At 43.0% G+C, this 21,864-nt stretch overlaps 1 protein-coding gene across 5 annotated transcripts in view; it reads left to right on the forward strand.

The window, feature by feature from the left end:
- The first annotated feature begins 5,848 nt into the window (after positions 1 to 5,848).
- The window catches only part of Dnm3 (dynamin 3), a 477,548-nt gene continuing 461,532 nt past the window's right edge, over positions 5,849 to 21,864 (forward strand). For all 5 annotated transcript variants that reach the window (XM_055624408.1, XM_055624405.1, XM_055624406.1 and 2 more), the window contains exon 1: positions 5,849 to 6,161. In XM_055624408.1, the coding sequence (XP_055480383.1) occupies positions 6,001 to 6,161 (161 nt within the window). In that variant the 5' untranslated portion in view covers positions 5,849 to 6,000. The remainder of the gene's footprint in view (positions 6,162 to 21,864) is intronic.

Raw genomic sequence — 21,864 nt, forward strand, 5'->3', positions numbered from 1 at the left:
TTTTCTTCTAGTACCTTCTGTAGGGCTAAAATTCTAGATATATACTGTTTGAATTTGACTTTATCATGCAATATCTTATTTTATGTATCTATGGTGATTGAAAGTTTTTCTGAGTATAGTCATGTGGGCTGGCATCTGTGGTCTCAGAGTCTGTAGCATATCTGTTTGGGCCCTTCTGGCTTTTAGAGTCTCCATCGAGAAGTCAGGTTTAATTCTAATAGGTTTGCCTTTATATATCATTTGGTCTTTTTCCCTTACAGTGTTTAATATTCTTTCTTTATTCTGTATGTTTGGGGTTTTGATAATTATGTGTCAAGGGGGCTTTCTTTCCTGGCCCAACCTATTTGGTGTTCTGAATACTTCTTATACCTTTATGAGATTGGCATTGCCTTTAGTTTAGGAAATTTTTGTTTTATGACTTTGTTGAAGATATTTTTTTTGTTGAAGATAACCTCTGAACTGGGTTTCTTCTCTTTCCTCTATTCCTGTTATTCTTACCTTTGGTCTTCTCATACTGTCCCAGATTTTTTGGATGTTTCGTATCAGAGTGTTTTTTTGATTTAACAGTGTTTTGACTGATGTATCTATTTCTTCTATTTTATCACCTGAGATTCTCTCTTCCATTTTCTCTATTCTGTTGGTGAACCTTTCCACTGTAGTTCCTGTTCAAATTCCTAAAATTTTCACTTTCAGAATTCCCTCAGTTTGTGTTTTCTTTATTGCTTCTATTTTCATTTTCAGGTCTTGAACAGTTTTACTCATTTCCTTCAACTGTTTGTGGTTTTTTTGGGGGGCTTTCTTTAAGAGATTTATTCTTTTCCTCCAATTGTTTGTGTTTTCCTGTATTTCTTTAAGGGATTTATTCATTTCCTCTTTAAGGACATCTTCCATCTCCAAATAATTGGTTTTAAGGTCTGTTTTAAGGTCTTTTTTTTTCTCTTTCAGCTGTGTTGGTATATTCAGAGCCTGCTGTGGCTTTAGTGAAGACGTTGCCCTGGCTGTTACTGATTTTGTTTTTACGTTAGCGTCTGGGTATCTGGGTTTGGCATTATAAATATCTAGGTGCTGATTTCTGGATTTGTCTTTGTTGGTTGGGTGTTTTATTTCTTGATTTCTGTTTTTGTTTTGGAATTTTGGAGAGTGTAATGCCTTTGTGTTGCCTAGTAGAAAATTTTCTTTGGACTTGATGGTTGTGGCCACTGGGGTTCCAGGAAAAATATGTTTCTGGCTGTTGGGATCTGCCATTAGGAATAGAGATAGGCTATTGGTCTGAAAGGGGTTTAGAGGAGGGAGAAGAGGTTCTGTTTGTTTTAAAACCAGGACCTGCTTATTTTGCCTCCATGGATTGGGGGAGAGACAGTGTCTTAGGAAAGGTCATTCCAGATGGTCTGCTAAAGCTCTGGGGATGAGAATTGGGTTTAGTTCTAAAGGTACAGGAAGAGTGGAAAATCTACAGACAACTACCTGCTTTTTTGGCAGGAGTAGTATGTGCTTTAGTGAGGAGTGCCTTGCTGGAGTTGGGGGCTGGGACAGAGCATCAGGCAGGGAAAGGAAGGTTAGAACAGGGAAGTTTTGTTGGATTCACAGGAGATGGGAGCAGGGGGCAGGGAAGGGTGTCATGGGCTTGCTGCTGAGTTGAGGATGAGACTGGGGAATCCGGTCTGGAGAGAGAGAAGGTCTGCCTGCAGCCTACCTGGTTTTCTCGTGGGCGTGGCCTAGGGGTGCCTGCTAGAGTTGAGGGCTGGATACAGCAAAGATGCGGTGGGGTTAGGAGGGTATGGTCTGTGGCATGCACAAGGCTGTAGCATGCACAAGCTGGGTGGCATGGGGGTGGGTGGGAAGCTAGGCCTGGTGTTCTGTGTAGCAACAGGAAAGAGACTGAGAGATTGGGTCTGGAGGAAGAGAGAGAGAAAGACTCATTTAACATTTTAGTCATCTTTCTGTTTCATTGAAAGTTTCATAGATGTAATTTTAAATGGGACTTTATAGTTTAACACACACACAGTATTTATATGGAGGTCGATTCAACAACCCAATTGTAAATTGTGAAGATACAATTCACCAGGGGGAGATTTAAAGCACCGAATGACCGTCCTTTCAAAGCGATCCTAAGTGATTCCAGATGAACAGATGTAGACCTGTTTAGTAGACGAAGCATGGACGTGACCTTTCTCTCTCAGCGCTTTCAGCTTGCTTACCACTGTTCTGTGCCAGGCACGCGTGTCAGTTTGACCATGTTTTGAGGAAACTACTGGTGAGTGTCCATCTGTCAGCTCTCAAAAGAACAGAAGCCATTGGAGCAGGAGTCTGGAGGGGTTCTGACAGTAGATGAGGAGCATGCGCGGCAAGGTAGGCGGGGAGCCCTTACCTTGCTACCAGCCGGCTAAGCCAATGCTGGCAGTGTGTCACACAGAATCGCTGCAGGTTGGGAGTCTGCCCGTTTAAATTGCTCATCAAGTTCAACAAGACTGAGAAGGCCTCTGCAGTGAGGGTGGTTTTCAGAAAGGTCAAAAATCCACACAAGGGAAAAGCCTTTGCAGGAGGGTGTGAAGAGCCGGCGTAGATCCCAAATAGTATTCAGATCAGCAGTAATATTACCCAGTTACTGAACTCCCGGCTAGACAGCACGGCAAATGTCTACAATTTCGGCTCAGCTCTGCTTCATAAAGATTTATTGAATGCTGTGCAGGGCACTCTGGGAAATAAACAAGATGGGACTTTGCAATAATGTGATGGATTTTTAAGAACATGAATTCCTAAACTCATGTATTCAAGTATGTGATTTTTAAGAGTTGAAATATTTTTTTCTAGGCATATTTTCATTACTAAAAACTTTTCTCTTACAGCATATTTAAAAACATATGTCTGTGTCTATACACATGCATTTATTATTTATAGATTTAATTTTGGAAATAGCCAGGCCATGTGGAAGTAAGTCCTATAAACGAGGTGTAGGTGATCAAATTGGAGAAAATTCTGTTTATCTAACATAAAGTGTGACTGTATCTCATGGAGTATGACTTTTTGCCGGGGGTAGTGGTGGTAGAGGCCATACACCAGTTCATAAAAGTTCCTCTTGGTTTGGGTGGCATTCTTTCATTAAGGTTATCGCTTAGAGTGACCGTGAAATAAGATACTCATTTACATGTCGTTTACATGTTCTGATAGGCTTATTGAAACTCTAACTTCTTTTTTTAGATTTTATTTTTATTATTATCATTTATTACAATTTATTCAATTTGTATCCCGGCTGTGTCCTCCTCCCTCGTCTCCTCCCAATCCCACCCTCCCCTAAGTCCACTGATGAGGAAGTCCTCATCCCCTTCTCTTTGACCCTAGCCTGACATGCTTTTTATACACGGAGGCCGAAAAGGCTTTGAACCTTTAGGAACTACCAGGAAAGTAATGTTGATCTAAACGTGGGAGCCAGGGAACAAAACCTAGCACCTGTCACTGGGTTGTCTCAGGATTGAGGTGAGTGTATGATATGTTCAAGAAATTAGACACTGGGGCTCCCCTCTTCGGCTTTCATATATGCTGGAAGAGTAGAAGTTGTCTTTCTGTCAGATCGTCCCACTTGCTTTTTCTTTTCATATTTCTGTTTTCTATTTGTTTTACCTGGATTAATTTATGATTAGATATCTACATGTCTGAAGAACCTTAGTTATTTCTGTGTGGACTCAGGTTCTTTTGGTGCTGGGTTACTGCAGAAGAATTTGGAAAAAGGAAGCAGAGAAGGAAAGCAGTTGGCGAGAGTAATTCTGAGCAGCTTCTTGAACTGCGTGAACAGGATTGATTAGAGCTTTCCAGTGTTGATGTGTTTCCTTTCAAATGCACAGGAGCGCCATCATCTATATTAGTGCTCAAAAGGCTTTGGACAAGGGCTGGGTGTGCTCAGCTTTATTCTACACAGCCTGTAGTGGAGCACAGGAGGGGCCCGGCAAGGACCATATCTTCTCAGAAGCTATCTATGATGCTCTGCAGATGAAATTTTTGCTCCCTGATTTCCATCTCATGCTTCTTTAAGGAAACCCTGCATCTGTAGTAAGCTGGAGCTGTGTAAGAAAATGTCATCACGTGCATAACTTAAAAACACATTCATTATCCAATGTTCTCAGTGCTGGAAAATTTAAGGTCAAGATGTCTGCTGATCTGTCTTGGCAGGGGCCATCTTTCTGCCTGGAAGATGGCTGCCTTCTTGCTGTGTCTTTATATGGCAGATGGGGCTGGGTCTTTGATGTTTTTTATTACAGAAACACTATTTCTTTCAAACCTGAGTTTCACCATTATGGCTTCATTTAACCTCAATCATTTCTTTATATTCAAATACATCCACGTTGGAAGGCTACCGTGGTTACTATTGACTGTCAGCTTGGCAAGATTATGAATCACCATGGAAACAAACCTTTGGGTGTGTCTTTAAAAAATTATTTAGATTAGGTTAATTAAGGTGGGGCCATTCCACTTGTAGGGCACTCTGAGATTTCTGGCTCCACAGAAAGGAAAAGGCTAGCTGATCAGCATTTGCTCCTCTGTGCTTTCTGACTGTGGATGCAATGTGATCAGCCTCCTCCCACTTCTGCCAGAGATTTTCCTGCCACCAGCTCCTGGAGAGCAGTTGCCTAGAGTAATGTTTCTTTGGGATCAGCTCACAGAGGTTGCTGCAACAATGGTCCAAAGGAGCCAGGCTCCATGCCAAGCTGGCAGCAAAACTATGGGGTACCATAGTCCATGTGGTAGTGGTTTGGCAGGCATGAAATCTTATGCCATACTTCCAGAGAGCCACCGAGGCTAGGTAATGCTAGGCAGGGTCAGACTCCTTTCGCTGCTCTTCTAGAGGGGCAGTGATGCAAAGGTGATGCCCAAGTTACAGTGAAGAAGCCAGGATGCTGGGGCTGCAACACAGATGCCTCTGTCATTCCTCTAGCCTTTATGTCGCTTAAAGCCTTTGGACAATCCCCAGATGGAGCATGTGCAAGCTAAGTCAACACAGTGCATGAAACCAACCCTGAGAGGTGTCAGTATTCCAGATGCCCAGACAAGAGGAGCACGGTAAGGAGGTGAAGGCGCATGGCCATTTTTCTTTATGTCTCCATCACTGGGCCCAGAATCTTCTCAGCGTGCTAAATTTAACAGATCAAGTGCAAACTGCATGGTCATTGATGGACTCCACAGTTAATCTCTTTGTCCTGTCCAGGAGCTAAAAGGACAGCTAACTAAGGCAAGGGGTCCCAAAAGCCAGAAAGTGTGTGGTAGATTAAAGGGATAGGGAACAGGAAAGTTCAAGGAACTACACATTAGCTTATAGGAGGCTGAGGAGGACTGGCAGTAAAGGTGAGTTGTCCAATAAGGCCAGATTACTCAGTTCTCCAATGGAGGAAGACTTGGCTCCAAAAGGCCAGCTTATCTCTGCCTCCCGCAGCAAACTGGGGTTCTGGAGTAGGGTGTGAAACATGAGATTTCCTTCTGGGAAATGCACTCTGGTGCAGTGCAATGGTGGTGACCGTGCATGCTGAAGCTGCTGGGAATGTGCGGTTGTTAGTCGCTGGCAGCGCTTTCTGCTGGGCTTTGTCAGGGTAGCTCCTTGAAAACGAACAGCAACGCCATTTGGGAGTGATGTTAGGCCGTTCCTTGACCAAGCGCAGTAACTGCCCTTTAGCCTGGGCGGTGGCATCTGGCCGCAGCTGGGAGGCAGTGCAAGCGCGTCTGGCCGGGGCAGTAGGGTTGGAAACTCTAGGGAGGAGCAGGCCAGGGGCGTGGTGTGGGCGTGACCGTCTCCGAGCCAGGCCACGCCTCCCTCGCCTTTCTCGCCTGCGCAAGCGCGTAGTGGGCCGTTAGCTGTCAGGAGCCTAGCAGCGGGTGGCAGGGATCCGACGCCTGTGCGGGGACTCGGCTGTCTGAGCCCCTCGCAGCGGCGACAACCCGGACAAGCCCCGCGAGGCCAGGGCTGCCCGCCAGATCACAGAGTCCAGCGGGGACCTGTGTGGTCGCTGAGGCAAGATGGGGAACCGGGAGATGGAGGAGCTGATCCCCCTGGTTAACCGTCTGCAGGACGCCTTCTCGGCGCTGGGACAGAGCTGTCTGCTGGAGCTGCCGCAGATCGCGGTGGTGGGCGGTCAGAGCGCCGGCAAGAGCTCGGTGCTCGAGAACTTCGTGGGCAGGTGAGCGCACCGGGAGCGCGGTGGGCGCGCGTCGGGGGTGGGGACACCCCTGATTCAGGCCGTTGGAACGTGGAACGGCTGGGGGAGCCCGAGGGTGTACTAGACTAGGCTGCGGCGGATGGGATGGGGGCAGAGCAGGGGTGTCCTGGAGCGGGCGGGGTCCTCCCTGCCTCTAAGCATCCCTAGTCCCCGGTGGTGACCCCCTGTCTGCCTTTCATCCTGCCATACAAAGCCATTTCCTCCCCACCCTCGGTGGGGGAGTCAGGGTCCGCCCCGGGATCTACTTCCCTCGCTGGCTCGGTGCGCGCCAGCGCCTGGCAGCCTGGATGTGCAGCTCGGTGCTTTCCAGTCCCCAGATCTCTTTCTTGGTCTCCACATCCCCCCCACCCCCCGCCCTTTCCTGTCACCCTCCCGGAGGCTCTCAGTTTGGTTGTGGGGATGTACCCCCTCCTCCTCCGTTTTCCCCCCTCGCCCTGGCTCTCAGATCTTCTCAGATGCCTACAATTTGAGACAGTCATCTCCTGCCCTGAGCTGGGGAGGCGGGGTGTGTGAACCCAGAAATCCTGTGCTGAAGGCTTATCCGGGAGATACTTGCCTATCATTCTCCCCGGGAGCCGAAGGATAAACAGCGGTGTGTCTGAGTGTGCTCACGCACGGCTGAAAACCCGAGACCTCCAGCGGTGACCGTGGACTTGGGATGTTCAGGTGCCCCGTCATTTCTGCATCATCTCAGAACTGACCAGAATCTTTCTCGCACTCTCTCTCTCTGGCCCCTCCCCCCTGCATCCTCTTGCGTTCTGTCCCTTAAGCTCTTATTTATCCAGCCGGTCTTCAGGCCAGCACACAGAATCCAAATTGTAGTTGTGGCTTCATGTCTCTCAATTAAAAACAAACAAACAAACAAACAAACAAACAAACAATTATTGTCGTTTTAAGTCAGGAATCAGCGTTTCTTCCGGTGAGCAATTCAGGAAGGATTAAGTTACCTTAACGGCCTTACAGTGAGGAGTGCATTATGAAGGCTGAGATCTGTTTCCCAGTAGTGAACTAGGTAGAAGGCGCAGCAGTAGAGACTGCTGGTGGGCTGGAGGGGGCAATCCAAGATTGCGCTTGATTCTTTTATTTGGCTGGTGAGCGACTTGGGATGCGGAGGGAGGGTTCCTGCCGCGGCTCTGCAACCCCCTTTTCTTTCTGTTATTGCTTGGCAATGTGTAAGCTGTACCGCTGACTATTCCCACGTTTTCTGGGCGTGAGCACCATAAAGCGCGTTTTCTTTTTTTCTGGGATGATTCTCGATCCCTCCAGAGATACTCCTCATTCTTCTTGTTTCGATATGAGCTAGCAAGATAAAAACATGGAATTGCTGGCCATTGGCAGCTATCCTTGGGTAGTTGGTCCCCTTAATCATTTCCCCCCCTGATTTTATAATTCATTTTGCTCCATAAAAAAAAAAAAAAAAGCAATAGCAAAATATTTTGCCTACGTCATCTCGGACGTATTTAATAATATTCTATAAAAAAATCCTTAAAGATTAAAATTATATTCCAGAAGCAACAGCCATGTTTTTTTGCATCTTCCTTATAATTTATTTAGATGAGCATATATTACAAGTATTTTAGTAAATGCTTTTGAACTCAAGTAAATTCTATCCATATGTGTCAGTTCTGCCCTCCAGGTTTGCAAAGCCAAACAGTCTTTTTAATGCTATAACGAAAGCGTGTACATTTCCTCTCACTAGCTGTATTTTTTTTTTGTAATGAGAATAAAAACAGGGACACAGTAGAGTAGTATATATATATAATTCAGAACCCTTTTCCATAATGAAATGAAAAATATTGTAAAAATGAGAGCACTTATCAGAATGCATTAGTAATTTGTTGTACTTCATGACATTTTACCAGTAGTTACTGTATGGATGATAGAGAAAATAATGAACATAGAAGAATATGCTCATTTACTAAGTACATAAAGCCTTTATTAGCTGCAGGGTAGACCTTCCTGGCACAACTTATATATTAAGGAGAAAACTTAATTAGAAGGTCATTTGACTTTAATAAAGATTTCGGTCATTGAATTATTGAGAAATCTAATATCTAATTATAACTCAACCATTTTCAGAAGTGAATCAGCCCAGGTTGGGGAGGAAAAAGGTTTCCATGTTTCACTGTAACCTTTTAACTTCGATTGACCAGGAATTTCACAACCAATATAAAATTGTTTAAAACGCGGTATTTCTCTTCTGCTTGTAGCTGTTTTCAGTTTAATGTTGACCAATTGTGCAGTGACTGAGTACAGGCAGGCACCAGGGTCTTCACTTGGGTGGATTGTTTGCTCCTGAATTAAGCTTGTTCTCTTCTAGATACTGTTGCATTTATTTATTGATTTATTTACCACTTAACAATCCACCTTTGTAGCTAACCCTATCTTTCCCTCAAAAATAGTTTGCTTATACTGAGTTTTTTTTTATACTATTGAATGTACTTGGATGCGAATGAGTTTATTTAACTATCTGTAAAACCAATTTTGGGGTGACAAGTTTGAGTTTGTTATGAATAAAATGTGTCATGAATGAACTCCTTGTTTGTGATTTTCTTGCTGAAGCGACAAATTTGCATATTAATGTGCTATAGTGTGAGTAGCTAGATTGTTTTGATTGTTCTGGGTGAGCCTATAGGCTGGCAGTGAGAAGCTGCCTGTGGTCATACACAGAAGTGAAACCCACAGACTGAAGGAAGACAGGTTCATTACCAGGCTCGAATCTGCCCATTAGTCCGGTTTGTAAATGGAAGAATTGAATTTTTTCAACTCTTTCTTATTTATGTATTTGTATGAACTTCCTCGCTCTCTCTTCCAGTTGAACTTAGGGCCTTGTTCATGCCAGGCAAGTGCTCCAGCACTCAGGTGTATTCCCAACTCATTTCCCCCCCCCCCCCCCTTCTTTTTTTTTTTTTTTTTTTTTTACTTTTTCAAAGACTTGAATCACCCTGTATCTTAGGGTTAGGTAGGCATCGAACTTTTGATTGTCCTCTTTTCAGTCGCGGTTATAGCTGGGGTTACAAGCCTGAGTCACTTGCACAAACAGAAAAGATAGTGAGGCTTGGCTCTAAATATGTATGTTTAGAGAGCAGTAATGATAAAAGGAACAGCTAGTGTTTACTAGTGAATGCTACATGTTGGATGCTATCTTGGTTCCTTTTATATAGATAACCCAATTTAACCCTCATAAAACTGCGAAGAGGTAGGTATGCTCATTGATTTTATTTTACCTGATAGCAAATTCAAATGTAATGAGCCTGAGCAAGTCACTTGTGGCTAATTTGAGCTAATGTGAAAACCTGAGCTCCTTAATGCAGTCTCTAAAGCCTATCTACCATACTGCCCTACCACATGGAACTTTGTCAATGCTTCTGGTTAAAACCTGCAGCATCTTTCTTATTGGTCTTGTAATTCTGAGCCCATGAACAAGAAACTGCTATATTGTTATTCTATTTATATGGCGTTGTGCACATCTACCCCCTTAAAATCATTAATTAAAAGAAACATTTTTAAAAAATTTACAATATTAGATGTTCCTGAAGATAGCTGTGAAAGGTAACTTGGTTGTTTCCTTAAAATATGTGTTTACACTGTGTATAACTTATTTATTGAGGTGCTAAGTGAAAACTGTACTAGCTGCTAATGTACAAATGTTTTTTAACTAATTAATTATTTTTTATTATTAATTACACTTTATTCACTTTGTATCCCCCCATAAGCCCCTCCCTCCTCTCCTCTCAATCCCACCCTCCCTCCTCCTTCTTCAGGCATGCCCCTTCCCAAGTACACTGATAGGGGAGGTCCTCCTCTCCTTCCTTCTGATCTTAGTCTATCAGATCACATCAGGAGTGGCTGCATTGTCATCTTCTGTGGCTTGGTAAGGCTGCTTCCCCCTCAGGGGGACGTGATCAAAGAGCAGGCCAATCAGATTATGTCAGAGGCAGTCCCTCTTCCCATTACTATGTGACCCACTTGGACACTAAACTGCCATGGGCTACATCTGTGCAGGGGTTCTAGGTTATCTCCATGCCTGGTACTTGGTTGGAGTATGAGTCTCTGGGGAGTTTCCTGTGTTCAAATTTTCTGGTTCTGTTGCTCTCCTTGTGTGGTTCCCGTCCTCTCCAGCTTTTACTATTTCCCACTTCTTACATAAGATTCCATGCAGTCTGCCCAACAGTTGGCCATAACTCTCAGCGTCTGCTTTTATAGTCGTGCAAATATTTTTTAATTATACACTTGTTAGTGACATTACTTGGTCAATGTAGACAGAAGATTTCATGTTATTTTATCCTAATCTGAATGGTAAACAGACCTCCAGTTCTGAAGAAGTAGAAAAGAGTTTGTGGTTAATAGAAACCAGATAAAAGATTTTTAAACACTGACTGTACTGATGGGAGTTTATTTAAATGTGGAAATATCTCAATAATATTTATTTATTTATGAGGTTTACAGTGATTTGGCTCTCTAGTTTGATGGACACTATGAGCCATTTGGTGATGTTGTTGGATATGACCAGATCATTAAATCTGAACTTGATATAGCTCAAATTCTAACTTCCTTTGAGAGATTTCATGAACATGTTTAAAAAAGAATAAGAGTCCCATAACTCTTAAGATTGAATAAGATTGAAACTTATTAAGCTAGGGTAGGTTTGTATTGAGGGGAAGGATTTTGTTAAAATATCAAAGCATGGAAGTTATTGGATTTTAAAAAAGAAATGGCTTCTAAGATTATAGTTCTTAGGTTAATGGGTGCTGACAATTAAAATGTGATAACTACTGAAAATTATGCTTAGAAATCTCCAAGGAACTATTCAATAAAATATGAAAAATGTGAACTGTTCTTTGTCTGACGAGTTGGTGGAACCCAAAATTATGAAGACCTTTGTGCTGAATCAGCATTATGTAATGCCTTTTAAGGTTATCACAGGTTCACAGATAGTAGGACATATTCACCACAAACAATGTTCTTTATTTAGGCACCAGTAATGTCTGAAAAGAAATATAGCCAAGTGAATCGATTTTGACAGAATGGTTTTTTTTTTTTTTTGGGAGGGGTTATTTATGATTAACCAATATTAAAAAAAAAGCTGTTAACTTTTTAAAGAATAAAGTTGGAGGACTAAGAAGATGGTTCAGTGATTAAGAATGCTTGCTGTGCAAGTGTCTGGGCCTGAGTTTGAATCCTCAAAACTCACAGAAAGTTAGGTATGGCCTTAGCTGACTGTAACCCCAGAAACAGATAGATCCCAGGAACTTGCTCGCCAGCCAGCCAGTCTAGTCAGAACAGCAAGCTTCAGGTTCAGTGAGAGATGCCATCTCAAAAAACAAGACGGAGGGCAATAGAAGTCACCTGAGACTTTGCCTTCCTCTGGCACGTACCCCCACACACATACATGCATAGCATCCTCTCCACTTAGACATAACACAAATAATAATAATAATAATAATAAAAGAATGAAGTGGGGGCAGGGATGATGTCTCATGCCTATAAGGCTAGCTGGCATGCAGGAGGCTGAGATGCGAGTTCCAGGGCAGCCTGGGCTGTAGCGTGAAACTCTGAACACTTGTCCCACTAACTACAAACCACCACCAGCACATCACAACTAAAAATGTTGGGTAGGCAGTCTCCCATAATCTCAGAGGAGTGGAAACAGTATTTAGTCACATAAGAAAGTAGGGTACTGGATTCTCTATCGATCAAATATATTTGATTTACGTATTAGTATGCTTTCTATTGCTATAACAAAATTGCGGAGACTGGGTAATTTTATAAAGAAATGAGGTTTAGTTCCAAGTTTTAGAGACTGGAGGCTCAAGCAGTGTTGTATGGTTCTGTCAAAGGCTTCATGGAAGATGGCTTCAGAATGGATGTGTGGGCAAGAGAGGGGCAGGTTTCATGGCAAGCTGGGAAGCCTGAGAGAAACAGGAGGGGAGAATGTTTTTCTCTTATCAAAACCATCTTGAGAATTTACCAAAGTCGCATAGAAGTGCATCAGTTCCTTCAGAGATCCAAGACCCCATCTTTCCCAAGGCTGACCTCTTAAAAGCTCTCCTACCCCTTACCACTGCCATTAGAAGCCAAGCTTCCAAGATAAACCCCAGTGAAACCAGAGCACCATGAGGCTTTTCTTAGACCTTTTGCAGCAGCTACTCTAAAACAGAGTAAAATTATAAGGTTTTGATTGCTATGATGGTTTAATTGTTGTGGTCTTATTTATATTTAAGAGGACCAAAGGTAATAAGGAAAGGGGTACTTTACCCTCCCGTACCAGAGGCAAATTAAGAGAGCTGAAAGCTAATGTACAGTATAGAATAATCTAATTTAATATTCTCTATGAACAGAGATTTTCCCATCTAAGTTTATTTTGAAGTTGTTCATGTTATCAACATTGATGAAAACTGCCCAAAAGCTTATGACACCCTAAATACATGTTTCAGCAATGGAGGAGAAAACAGACCAACATTTGTTTAGGTCTTACTGAGTATGTAGGCCTGGACTCTGTTGCATAGTCCCCGCATCTCCCAGCTCTTATGGTGTTCACATCCAAATGCCAAAGGGGATAAAATGCAGAGGCAAAGAGGAAACTTATTTGTGTAGGTCACATGGCTAGGAAACAGTCAAACCTTGACTTTACCTTGGATGTACCTCTTAATTGAATTTTTGAGAAATATAGTGATAACACCAGTTAACATCTATTTATTGAACTCTAAGTATAGTGGGCACATAAAACTCCCAGAAGCTGATGTGTGTATTATGTATGTATATATGTATGTATGTACGTATGTATACAGAGAGAACTGCCAACCTGGTAAGATGCCTCAGTAGGGAAAGGCACTTGCTCATCGGCTTGATGACATGGCTTTCCATGGAAACCACACAAATCTGCTCTTTGGTTTCCACATGTAAACCATGGCACATGTACTCCCAACCCCCACTAGTAACAAATAAAATAAGAGAGCTGACGGGATAAAGCATGAGAACATAGCTTTCAGATAATGGTGTCAGATGAAAGCTGTTGAATACAGTGTCAGTTAACTGGGATAAACATTTGTAGCCCACTGCTTTTTAAGATCAAACAGCCCTCCCCAAGCTGCGACTCTCGAAATGGAGCTAGGATTTAAGTGGACAGTGGACAATCTATGGGTTACCAGTGTCACCTTAGCTCCAGGCTACATGTACCGAAGTATCAGTCGCAAGGCAGGGAGGTGGTGATCTGTGTCTCCGTGTCTGGCCGACAACAAGCCGTTGAATTTAGACTGCCTTTTTAATCACAAAGAGATACTGTACATTGGAGAGCGACTGAGATGAGGGAAAAGAGACACTGGAGAGATTAAGAATAGGACTGAGGGTGAGGGGCCGCATGCATGCAAGGAGGTAGTGTGTGAACACACACACACACATACATACTCTGTCTCTCACACACACACACTCTTTCTCTCGCTCACACACACATGCACACTGGCACACACAGACACCCACCTCCAAGGCACTAATTCTGAAGAGAAATTCCTTTTTCGTATTTCAGAATGAAGCATTTAGTTAAAGTTCTGAAATAAATTGAACACAAAAATGCCAGAGAAAACTTTCTAAAGGCCAACCTAAAAGCACTGTCTTGTTCAGAAAGTGTGCGAGGAAAGGGGGGAGGGGCTGGCTTTAAATAGTGTGTATGGTTGGACGTGGTGGCCTTTGATCCCGGCACTCCAAGGGCAGAGGCAGGTGGATCTTGCATGTGTGAGGCCAGCTCAAGTTCCCTGAGTGAGTGACTACGTAACTAGATGTATTTTTCAGAAACCATTTTCAACAAGAGAGAGTGTTTATTGACAGTATGTTAATGACATTTTGCACATGTGTAACTGTGCCTGGTTTATCTTTTCTTTCTTTACGAGAAGCAAGGTCTTTGGCGTCAGACAAGACTGATGTAAGAAACTTCCCTCTGGTTTAATTTTTACTCATTTCCTGGAGTTACATTAGGATACAGAGAATCCAAGAGATCTGCCCAAGGTCAGGAAAAGTCAGAGAGCTGGCTCTGGAACTTGATGTTCTGAACTTGTAGCTTTGCATTCATTTTCATTGTCTTCTCTCCCTCCTCCCATTGTTTCTGAGTGCCTCCCTCTCGCCCCCACCCTGCCTCCTCCTTTTCCCATTCCTTTGCAGTGCTGGACCCGACCTTCTCGACACTCCCCTGAATCACTCTTCTTGGTAGCACACCAGCACTGACAGCACATTGTTTTGTTTTGTTTTTCCACTCAAGATGGTAGATGGAGACAAGAGCAGAGTTACTCTCAGATTTAGACCAGATACTTTCCTGAGACGATAAAACCCTGAATAAAGTGTGAGATTTAGAAGTCCATATGACCACTGGGCGCTACCATCTAGGTGATCTGCTAGAAAGCTGACAGGGCTTTTCTTCAACCAAGGCACACGTCTGAAAAACTGTATATAAATAAACAATAGGCCTGAAAAGGCTGCTACTTAATGGATGAGTTTTAGGTTAAAAATGCGTTTCTGTAGCAAATATTCCATCCTTCTGTCTGCCTGGTTCGTATTCTTGCTTTTATTGTGTTTGCAGTCCTTGAGTGAATTGAGTAGCATTAAGATCCATCAATGTCATTACGTAAGTTATTTCAATAGTTAGTTTTTAACAAGCATTAATATTGGTTTATATCTTGCAGGAAGATCTTTATTTTCAGGTCCAGAAAAGGTACATCAGTGATTCCTTGTGACAGTATGTTATGTTCTTGCTTTAAGGAAATGATAAAACAGTGAGATGCATATTTAGGCATATCAGAAATGGCATTTCTAAAGCACACCTTTGCTTATTGTTTCAGTAGCTTCAAATGAAAACCACAGAATCACTTAAATAGATAATTTGATGGGTGACTGTCCTTGGGTTGCCATTGCTGTGACAAAACGCCATGACTGAAGCAACTTAGGTAGGAAAGGGTTTATTTGGCTTACACTTCCACAGGTCCATCAGTGAAGGAAGTCAGAACCGGAACTCAAACAGGGAAGGATCCTGGAAGCAGGAGGCAGAGGCGATGGAAGGGTGCTGCTTATTGGCTTGCTCATCACAGCTTGCTCAGCCTGCTTTCTTCTAGAACCCAGGATCACCATCCCAGGGACAGCACCATACACAATGGGCTGGGCCCTCCCCTATTGATTACTAGTTAAAAAATGCCACACAGGCCTGCCTACTGCTCAGTCTGGAAGCATTTTCTTAATTGAGGTTCCCTCCTCTCAGATGACTTTAGGTTGTGCTTAAGTTGACACAAAACCATCAGCCCAGTGACCAATCTTGCTTACGGTTTGTGGTGTTTTAGGGACCCCTGGAGAACAACTTTCAAAAAAGAGTCATCACATTATGGTCATAGGGCCCGGGCTTGGCTGACTGGAGTCCATCCCTGACTCTCTCTAGTATAGTAAGGGAGTTAGCTTCCTCTGGCCTTAATTTACATGTTGATCATTTTTGTTGTGCATGCGCATGTGTTTGTGTTTGCATGTATGTGAATTCTAAGATGGTGCCTTGTATCTGGCTCAGAAGTTACATTCAATAAATGATGGTACTTCGCTTTAATCTTTCAATCTTTTATTTAGACTAGATGTTTGACTATTAAAAAGTAAGCCAAGCAGAATTGTTCTCTCCTGTAATCTCATTGCTTGGGGAGCTGAGGTAGGAGGTTTGCCCTGAGTTCCATGTGCCTGGTTAAGATGGTGAGTTCCAGCCAGGCCAGGGTAGGATATAGTGTGAGATCCTGTCCCAAAACAAACAAAACAAAACAAAACAAAACAACCCAGAACAAAAACAAAACCAAGCCAACAAAAACAACCCACCCCAAATAAAAGAAAATGTAGGAATGACCATGTGCAGTTGCAGCCTGGTGTGTGTGTGTGTGTGTGTGTGTGTGTGTGTGTGTGTGTCTGTGTCTGTGTGTCTGTGACTGTTACAAAATTACAGTTGCATCAAAATGCACCTTCAGATCAGACTAAATTAGTGCATATTTGGGACTTCCTGAAAGAAACAGTTGCATATATTCAGCACTATCATAAATGTAACTGTTTTCTTTCAATAGATACATATACATAAATTGGATTTAGAGTGCTTCCCCCTTCCAGCAGCTTCAAAGCACTGTTTTGTTTATTAATTCATTAATCTTTACAAGTTCCCTGAGAGGGTAGTAAAGCATGGTTTGTTAATTTAATTTTATAAACGAAAACTATTAAATTGGAAAAAAGAATGAAGTGGCACACAAGGAGTCCCATGGTGAATCCTAGAGACAATGAATGTAGTAGAATTTCAAGCAGAATTGATAGAATGAATTGTGCAGATATTCGTAGCCACTCTAGAGAATATACTTTTTGTTACTTTAAAAATTACTTGTTTTGTGTGCACACAGTGTGCGTGTGTGTGTCTATGTAAGGATGTGTGTGTTGGTGCTCACCACAGAGCTCGGAAGGCACCTTGTACAGTTGGCTCTCTCCTTCCACCATGTGGTTCCCAAAGATGGAACTCAAGTTGAGAGAGTTGGCAGTGGTTCCTTTGCCTGCTGAGCCATCTTGCTAGCTATGGAATAGGTTTTAAAGAAGGCATTTGATTCTGTTATATGAAGCACAGCATTTCTAGTGTGTATTTTTTAATTTGGAAATGTTAGGTATCTCTCTCTTTCTGTCTCCTCCCCCTCACACACATGGAGAAAGAGAAAGAGAAAAAGAAAAAAGAGAAAGAGAGAGCCCAAACACACTGAGCCATCTTTCTAGCCCTGCCAGAAGTCTAACTGCTGTGAGAATTAGGAACATTTCTAAGTGTGGATTTGGTTTTCATTGGTGGGAGGCTCTTCCTGTGTATGTACTGAAGGACTGTTCCAGGTAAGCTGAGGTAGCATGATGGGTGTCTTCCACTATGGCTTGTCTTCGTCAGCTCCCTCTGATGTCAAGGGCCTTTCTCCAGTGTCCTTGTGTGTATATCTCTGCAGAGTTCATTCTATAAGATTGGTTCTCTGTTTTCGCAATTATTTGCTGTTTTCTGTAAGTTTTTTAATGTGATGCTGACATTCAGCAGGAACTAAATGAGTGCATTAGCTACATGATCCCTTAAAGCCATTTATCTAAACTGAAATATACCTTCTTCATAAAAAAGAATGGTTGTGCATGGGCAAGGAAAGCATGGGACTAGATTGGTAATTTTCAAAGCATGGGTTGAGTAGTAGTTGGTTTTTCTGTCGCTGTGATAAAATATGCTGACAAAGGCGGCGTAAGGTAGAAAAAAGATTTATTTTGGACCACAGCTTGAGGGCACAGTCCATCATGGTGGAGAAGTCATGGCAACAGGAGCTTTTGGAAGCTGGTCATATAGCCACGGCTTAGCTAGTCTTTTCCTTTCTCCGCAGCCCAGTACGCCGGCCCAGGGAGTGGTGTTTTCTACTATAGGGTGGGTCTTCTCATCACAGTTATAGCCATCAAGATGGTCCCTCATAGGTGTACCTGGGGGCTTGTCTCCTAGGTAACTCCAGATCCTGTTGACGATAAACCACGAAGGTTACAACAGAAATTAGAGGGCCATGGTATCCGAGCGATTAGTTGTAGCAGCCTTAAGTACAGCACCAGGTTGCATCTTAGGTAGCAATGACAGACAGTTGTAAATATATGCCAGTCAGCTTCGTCTTTTCTCTGGTTCTTCCTAAAGATGTTGAATGTGTTTGTACCATTATAAACTGAATGCTCCTCTAGTCCTTTGTTGATTCTGAATTTAAATGGTCGAATTTATCTTTTCCTTATAGTAGGCACAATTCCCATTATACCATACCGTCCTATGAGTTAAAATTAAATTGGAATTAAAATGGAGACCATTTTAGCATAATTTTTTTTGAATTAACTGTCATTTAATTGAAAAAGTAGAATGTGCATGTAAATAAAATCCATCCATTCTAAAAGAATATGCAATAAAAAAGTGCCCTTGCCCACTGAGGCTTCTTAAAACATTTCATTTGCCTTCATGCCTATCAGATTGCTTCTGGTCCTATTTTTTTTTGTATGTTCCCATGTGTATGTGTATGCACATGTGGGAAGACCAAACTTCAACATCTAGTGTCTTTCTTAATTGCTTTCCATCTTAATTTTTGAGTGAGAGTCTCTCCCGGGTCCTAGACCTCAGTGATTTGACTGGATAGCCAGTGAACTCCGGGGATCTTCCGATCTCCATTTCCCCAGCACGAAGTTTACAGACATCTAAACTCAAGGCCTCATGCTTGTCTGGCAAGTGCTTTCCTGGCTGAGCTATTTCCCCAGCTTGGAGTTTATTTTCTCATTATGTGAAATTTAATTTTGAGGGCAGAGAGAGAGAGAGAGAGAGAGAGAGAGAGCGAGAGAGAGAGCTTAATAAACTGCTTTGTGGGTAGCTGACAGAAGCAAGGGAGGGTTCTGTTTGAAAACTGCCAGCAGATGGCTTTGTTTGGCCGCCGAGTCTCTTCTTTAAGAATGGAGTTTTGATAGTCCGCCATATGTCAGAATGGTGGGAGACTCTATGCGCACAGTCACCTCTTCAAAAACTTGGTCCCCAGTAGATTCTGATACGCATGCGAGGCACTGTTAACATCAGGGTGAACAATGTGACGGTAATCTGTGTTACCAACCTGGTAGGATGTAGAATCACCTGAGAGACAAGCTTTCAGGTATGCCTGAGCGATTGTTCTCGAAATGCTTAACATAGGAGGGAAGTGATGCACTGTTTAGGGACAAGGGCTCCAGACTGAATGGAAAGGAGGAGGTGTGGGAATGTGGTGGGGGATGTGAGCATCTTTCTCTCTGTTTCCTTACTGCAGCATCAGGTGATCAGCTGCCTCCTGCTCTGCCCCTTCACCTTTTTTTTTTTTTTGCCACGATGGACTGTATTCCCAAAGCATGAGCCCAGACAAATCTTTCTTTCCTTGTTGCTTTTTTTTTTCTTCAAGTATTTTGTCATAGAATGAAAACTGTAACCAATGCACCAAGCTATGGATTCTTAGGAGAATTACTTAGAGAACAGTTGTTTTTGTGGGATGCTATGATGCTGTTAGTTGGAGAAGGCTTAGTTTGGTGCTAAATATCTCTAGAAGACAGAATTGGAACAACTGGTTTGAAATTACAGGAAGGTGTAAACCTACATGAAGGGTGAGAGCTCACTGTAGCAGGTAAAGAATTCTAGGCAGTGCTGTACCCATAAAAACTGGGAGGTAGACTGGACAAAAAACACTCTGAAGATTCTTTTAAATACTATGTCATTAAGCTTAGTGGGTTTCAGAGACACCCTGGCTTAAAAAAAAATGTATGCTTTATTTTTGTAGGCCTTGTCTAGGTACAGACACATACATAAAACTGCTATGGGTCGGAGCTCCACAAGGAGAGCAACAGATCCAAAAAATCTGGGCACATGGGTCTTCCCTGAGACTGATAGTCCAACCAAGTAGCATGCATGGAGATAACCCCGAACCCCTTGGCAGATGTAACCCATGACAGTTCAGTCTCCTAGTGGGTTCCATAGTAACGGGAACAGGGACTGTCTCTGACATGAACTGATTGGCCTGCTCTTTTTTCACCTCCCCCTGAGGGGGGAGCAGGCTTACCAGGCCACAAAAGAAGACAATGCATCCACTCCTGATGATACCTAACAGACTAGGATCAGAAGGAAGGAAAAGAAACCCTCCCCTACCAGTGGACTTGGGAAGGGGCATGTGTGGAAAAGGGAGGGATTGGGAGGGGAGGAGGGAGGGAACTACAGCGGGGATACAAAGTAAATAAAATGAAATTAATAAAAAAAACTGCTATGGGTCTATCCTCTTAGGTACTCAAAAAAAAAGTTGGTAGCTCTTAATGTGTGGGAGTGAAAACAGAATCACTTATGGTATGGCTTATTGAAGGAATCAGCTGTAGATAAGGCTGTCATAGAGGTGAACTGTATTACTTGAAAAAAGAATTTATGTTAAAATCAGTTTTTCTTAAAATTGTTATTACATTTATCTATTTAGTGTGTGTGTGCATGTGTGTGCATACACGTGTGTAGGTAGATTAGAGAACAGCTTGGTTGACTTGGTTCTCCCTTCCACCCGATTGCCTGGGTCCCAGGGACGGAAGTCGAGACCTGAGGCTTGGCATCAACTTTATCTGCTCACCGAGCCATCTCACTGCCCCCAGGCTCTCTTAAGCACGTCGCTTCTTCACATCGACTTCTTTAAGGGGTGTACCAGTGTGGAAACCTGAAGAAAGCGGGTCTGTCATCTACTCTGTTTCAAAGTCTTCTTTCTAAATCTCATCTCTCCATTCAAAATACCCTTCAGGGTCTAGGGTTGTGGCTCAATTCGTAGAGTGCTTGTCTGATATGCACAAAGCCCTGGCTTCAGTCCGCAGGACCACGGCATAAAAATGGGGGCGGTGGCACATGCCAGGAGTCCCCTCCCTTAGGAGGTGGAAACAGGAGGACCGACTGTTCAAGGTCATCCTCCACTACAAAGTGAGTTTGAAGCCAGCCTGGGCTACACTGAGATCCTGTGTAAAAAAAGATATCAAAATACCCTTCAGTGCACCTTTTTCTTTATTCTCACCTCGTGGTTCTTGTGAAGGCTCTCCTTGTCTCACACTTGGATGACTGGCAGCATCCTGCTTTCTCCTGCCCCATTCATCTATTCCACCGCAGCGCTGCTGGTCTCAGGCAGAACTTCCAAAACACAACTCTGATGTTTCCTCTTCTCAAGGACTCAAAGCTCATGCCACTTCTTTGCATCGTTAATGTCTCTACTTGAGTTTCCTTGGACTCCTCTGGCTTTTGACCGCCAGTCTCCCTGCTCGCTACTTACCCCTATTTTGTGCTTGTGTTAGTCATTTCTGACAGAGGTGCAAGCATGGCTTTAGGAGAGCATGCTATTTCGTGACCAGAAGGAATTCAGGTAGCCAAGCCTAATGGGATATCTATTTTGTGAAATGCATTGCCTTGGGGATGGAAAGGCAGTTTTAAAAAGTCCATTTTCCTTCACGGAGTTGGATGAAGCCTGGCATAGCTTGTGTTTTGAGATCTGAAGGGTGTTGAAGAGAAGGATGTGTAGTCTGTGAGACTAGACTGCTTGGGGTTTCAGGACGACTCTGCTACTGTGCAGCTCCGTGGTCTTAGGAGTTATTTAATATTTCCCATCTCAGTTTTCACGTCTGTATAATGGGACAGTACTAATACTCGACTCACAGAGGATTAAATTGGGTAACACATGTAAAGCACTAAGGATAGTATCTGGACATATAACGTTAAAGAGGAAGATTTTTGTTCTGGCTCAAGGATTCAGGCCATAGTCCGCTGGTCCATTGCAGTGAACTTTTGGTAAAGCAGAAGATATAGGGCAGCAGGGGTATGTGACATATTGGGCTACTGATCTCATAGAAACTAGAAAAATGGAAATGGGGGGCACTGGGGACTGGGGAGAAAATACCCTTCAGAGGCATGCCCCCAGCAGAGATAGAATATCTTCCTTAATCAATAGCAGTTTCATCACCTCCCATAGTCTATTCAGTTATAAATCAACCAATGGGTTAATTCAGTGGTTAGATCAAGTCCCCACCTTTGAACATCACACCAGGGCCTAAGCCTTATTGGTGGATACTTCATATCTAAATCATAAAGTATACAGCATTTACAATTATTATTGATGAG

The sequence above is a fragment of the Psammomys obesus genome, unplaced genomic scaffold, assembly GCF_907164565.1.
Source record: "Psammomys obesus unplaced genomic scaffold, mPsaObe1.curated_primary_1811, whole genome shotgun sequence".
NCBI lineage: Eukaryota > Metazoa > Chordata > Mammalia > Rodentia > Muridae > Psammomys > Psammomys obesus.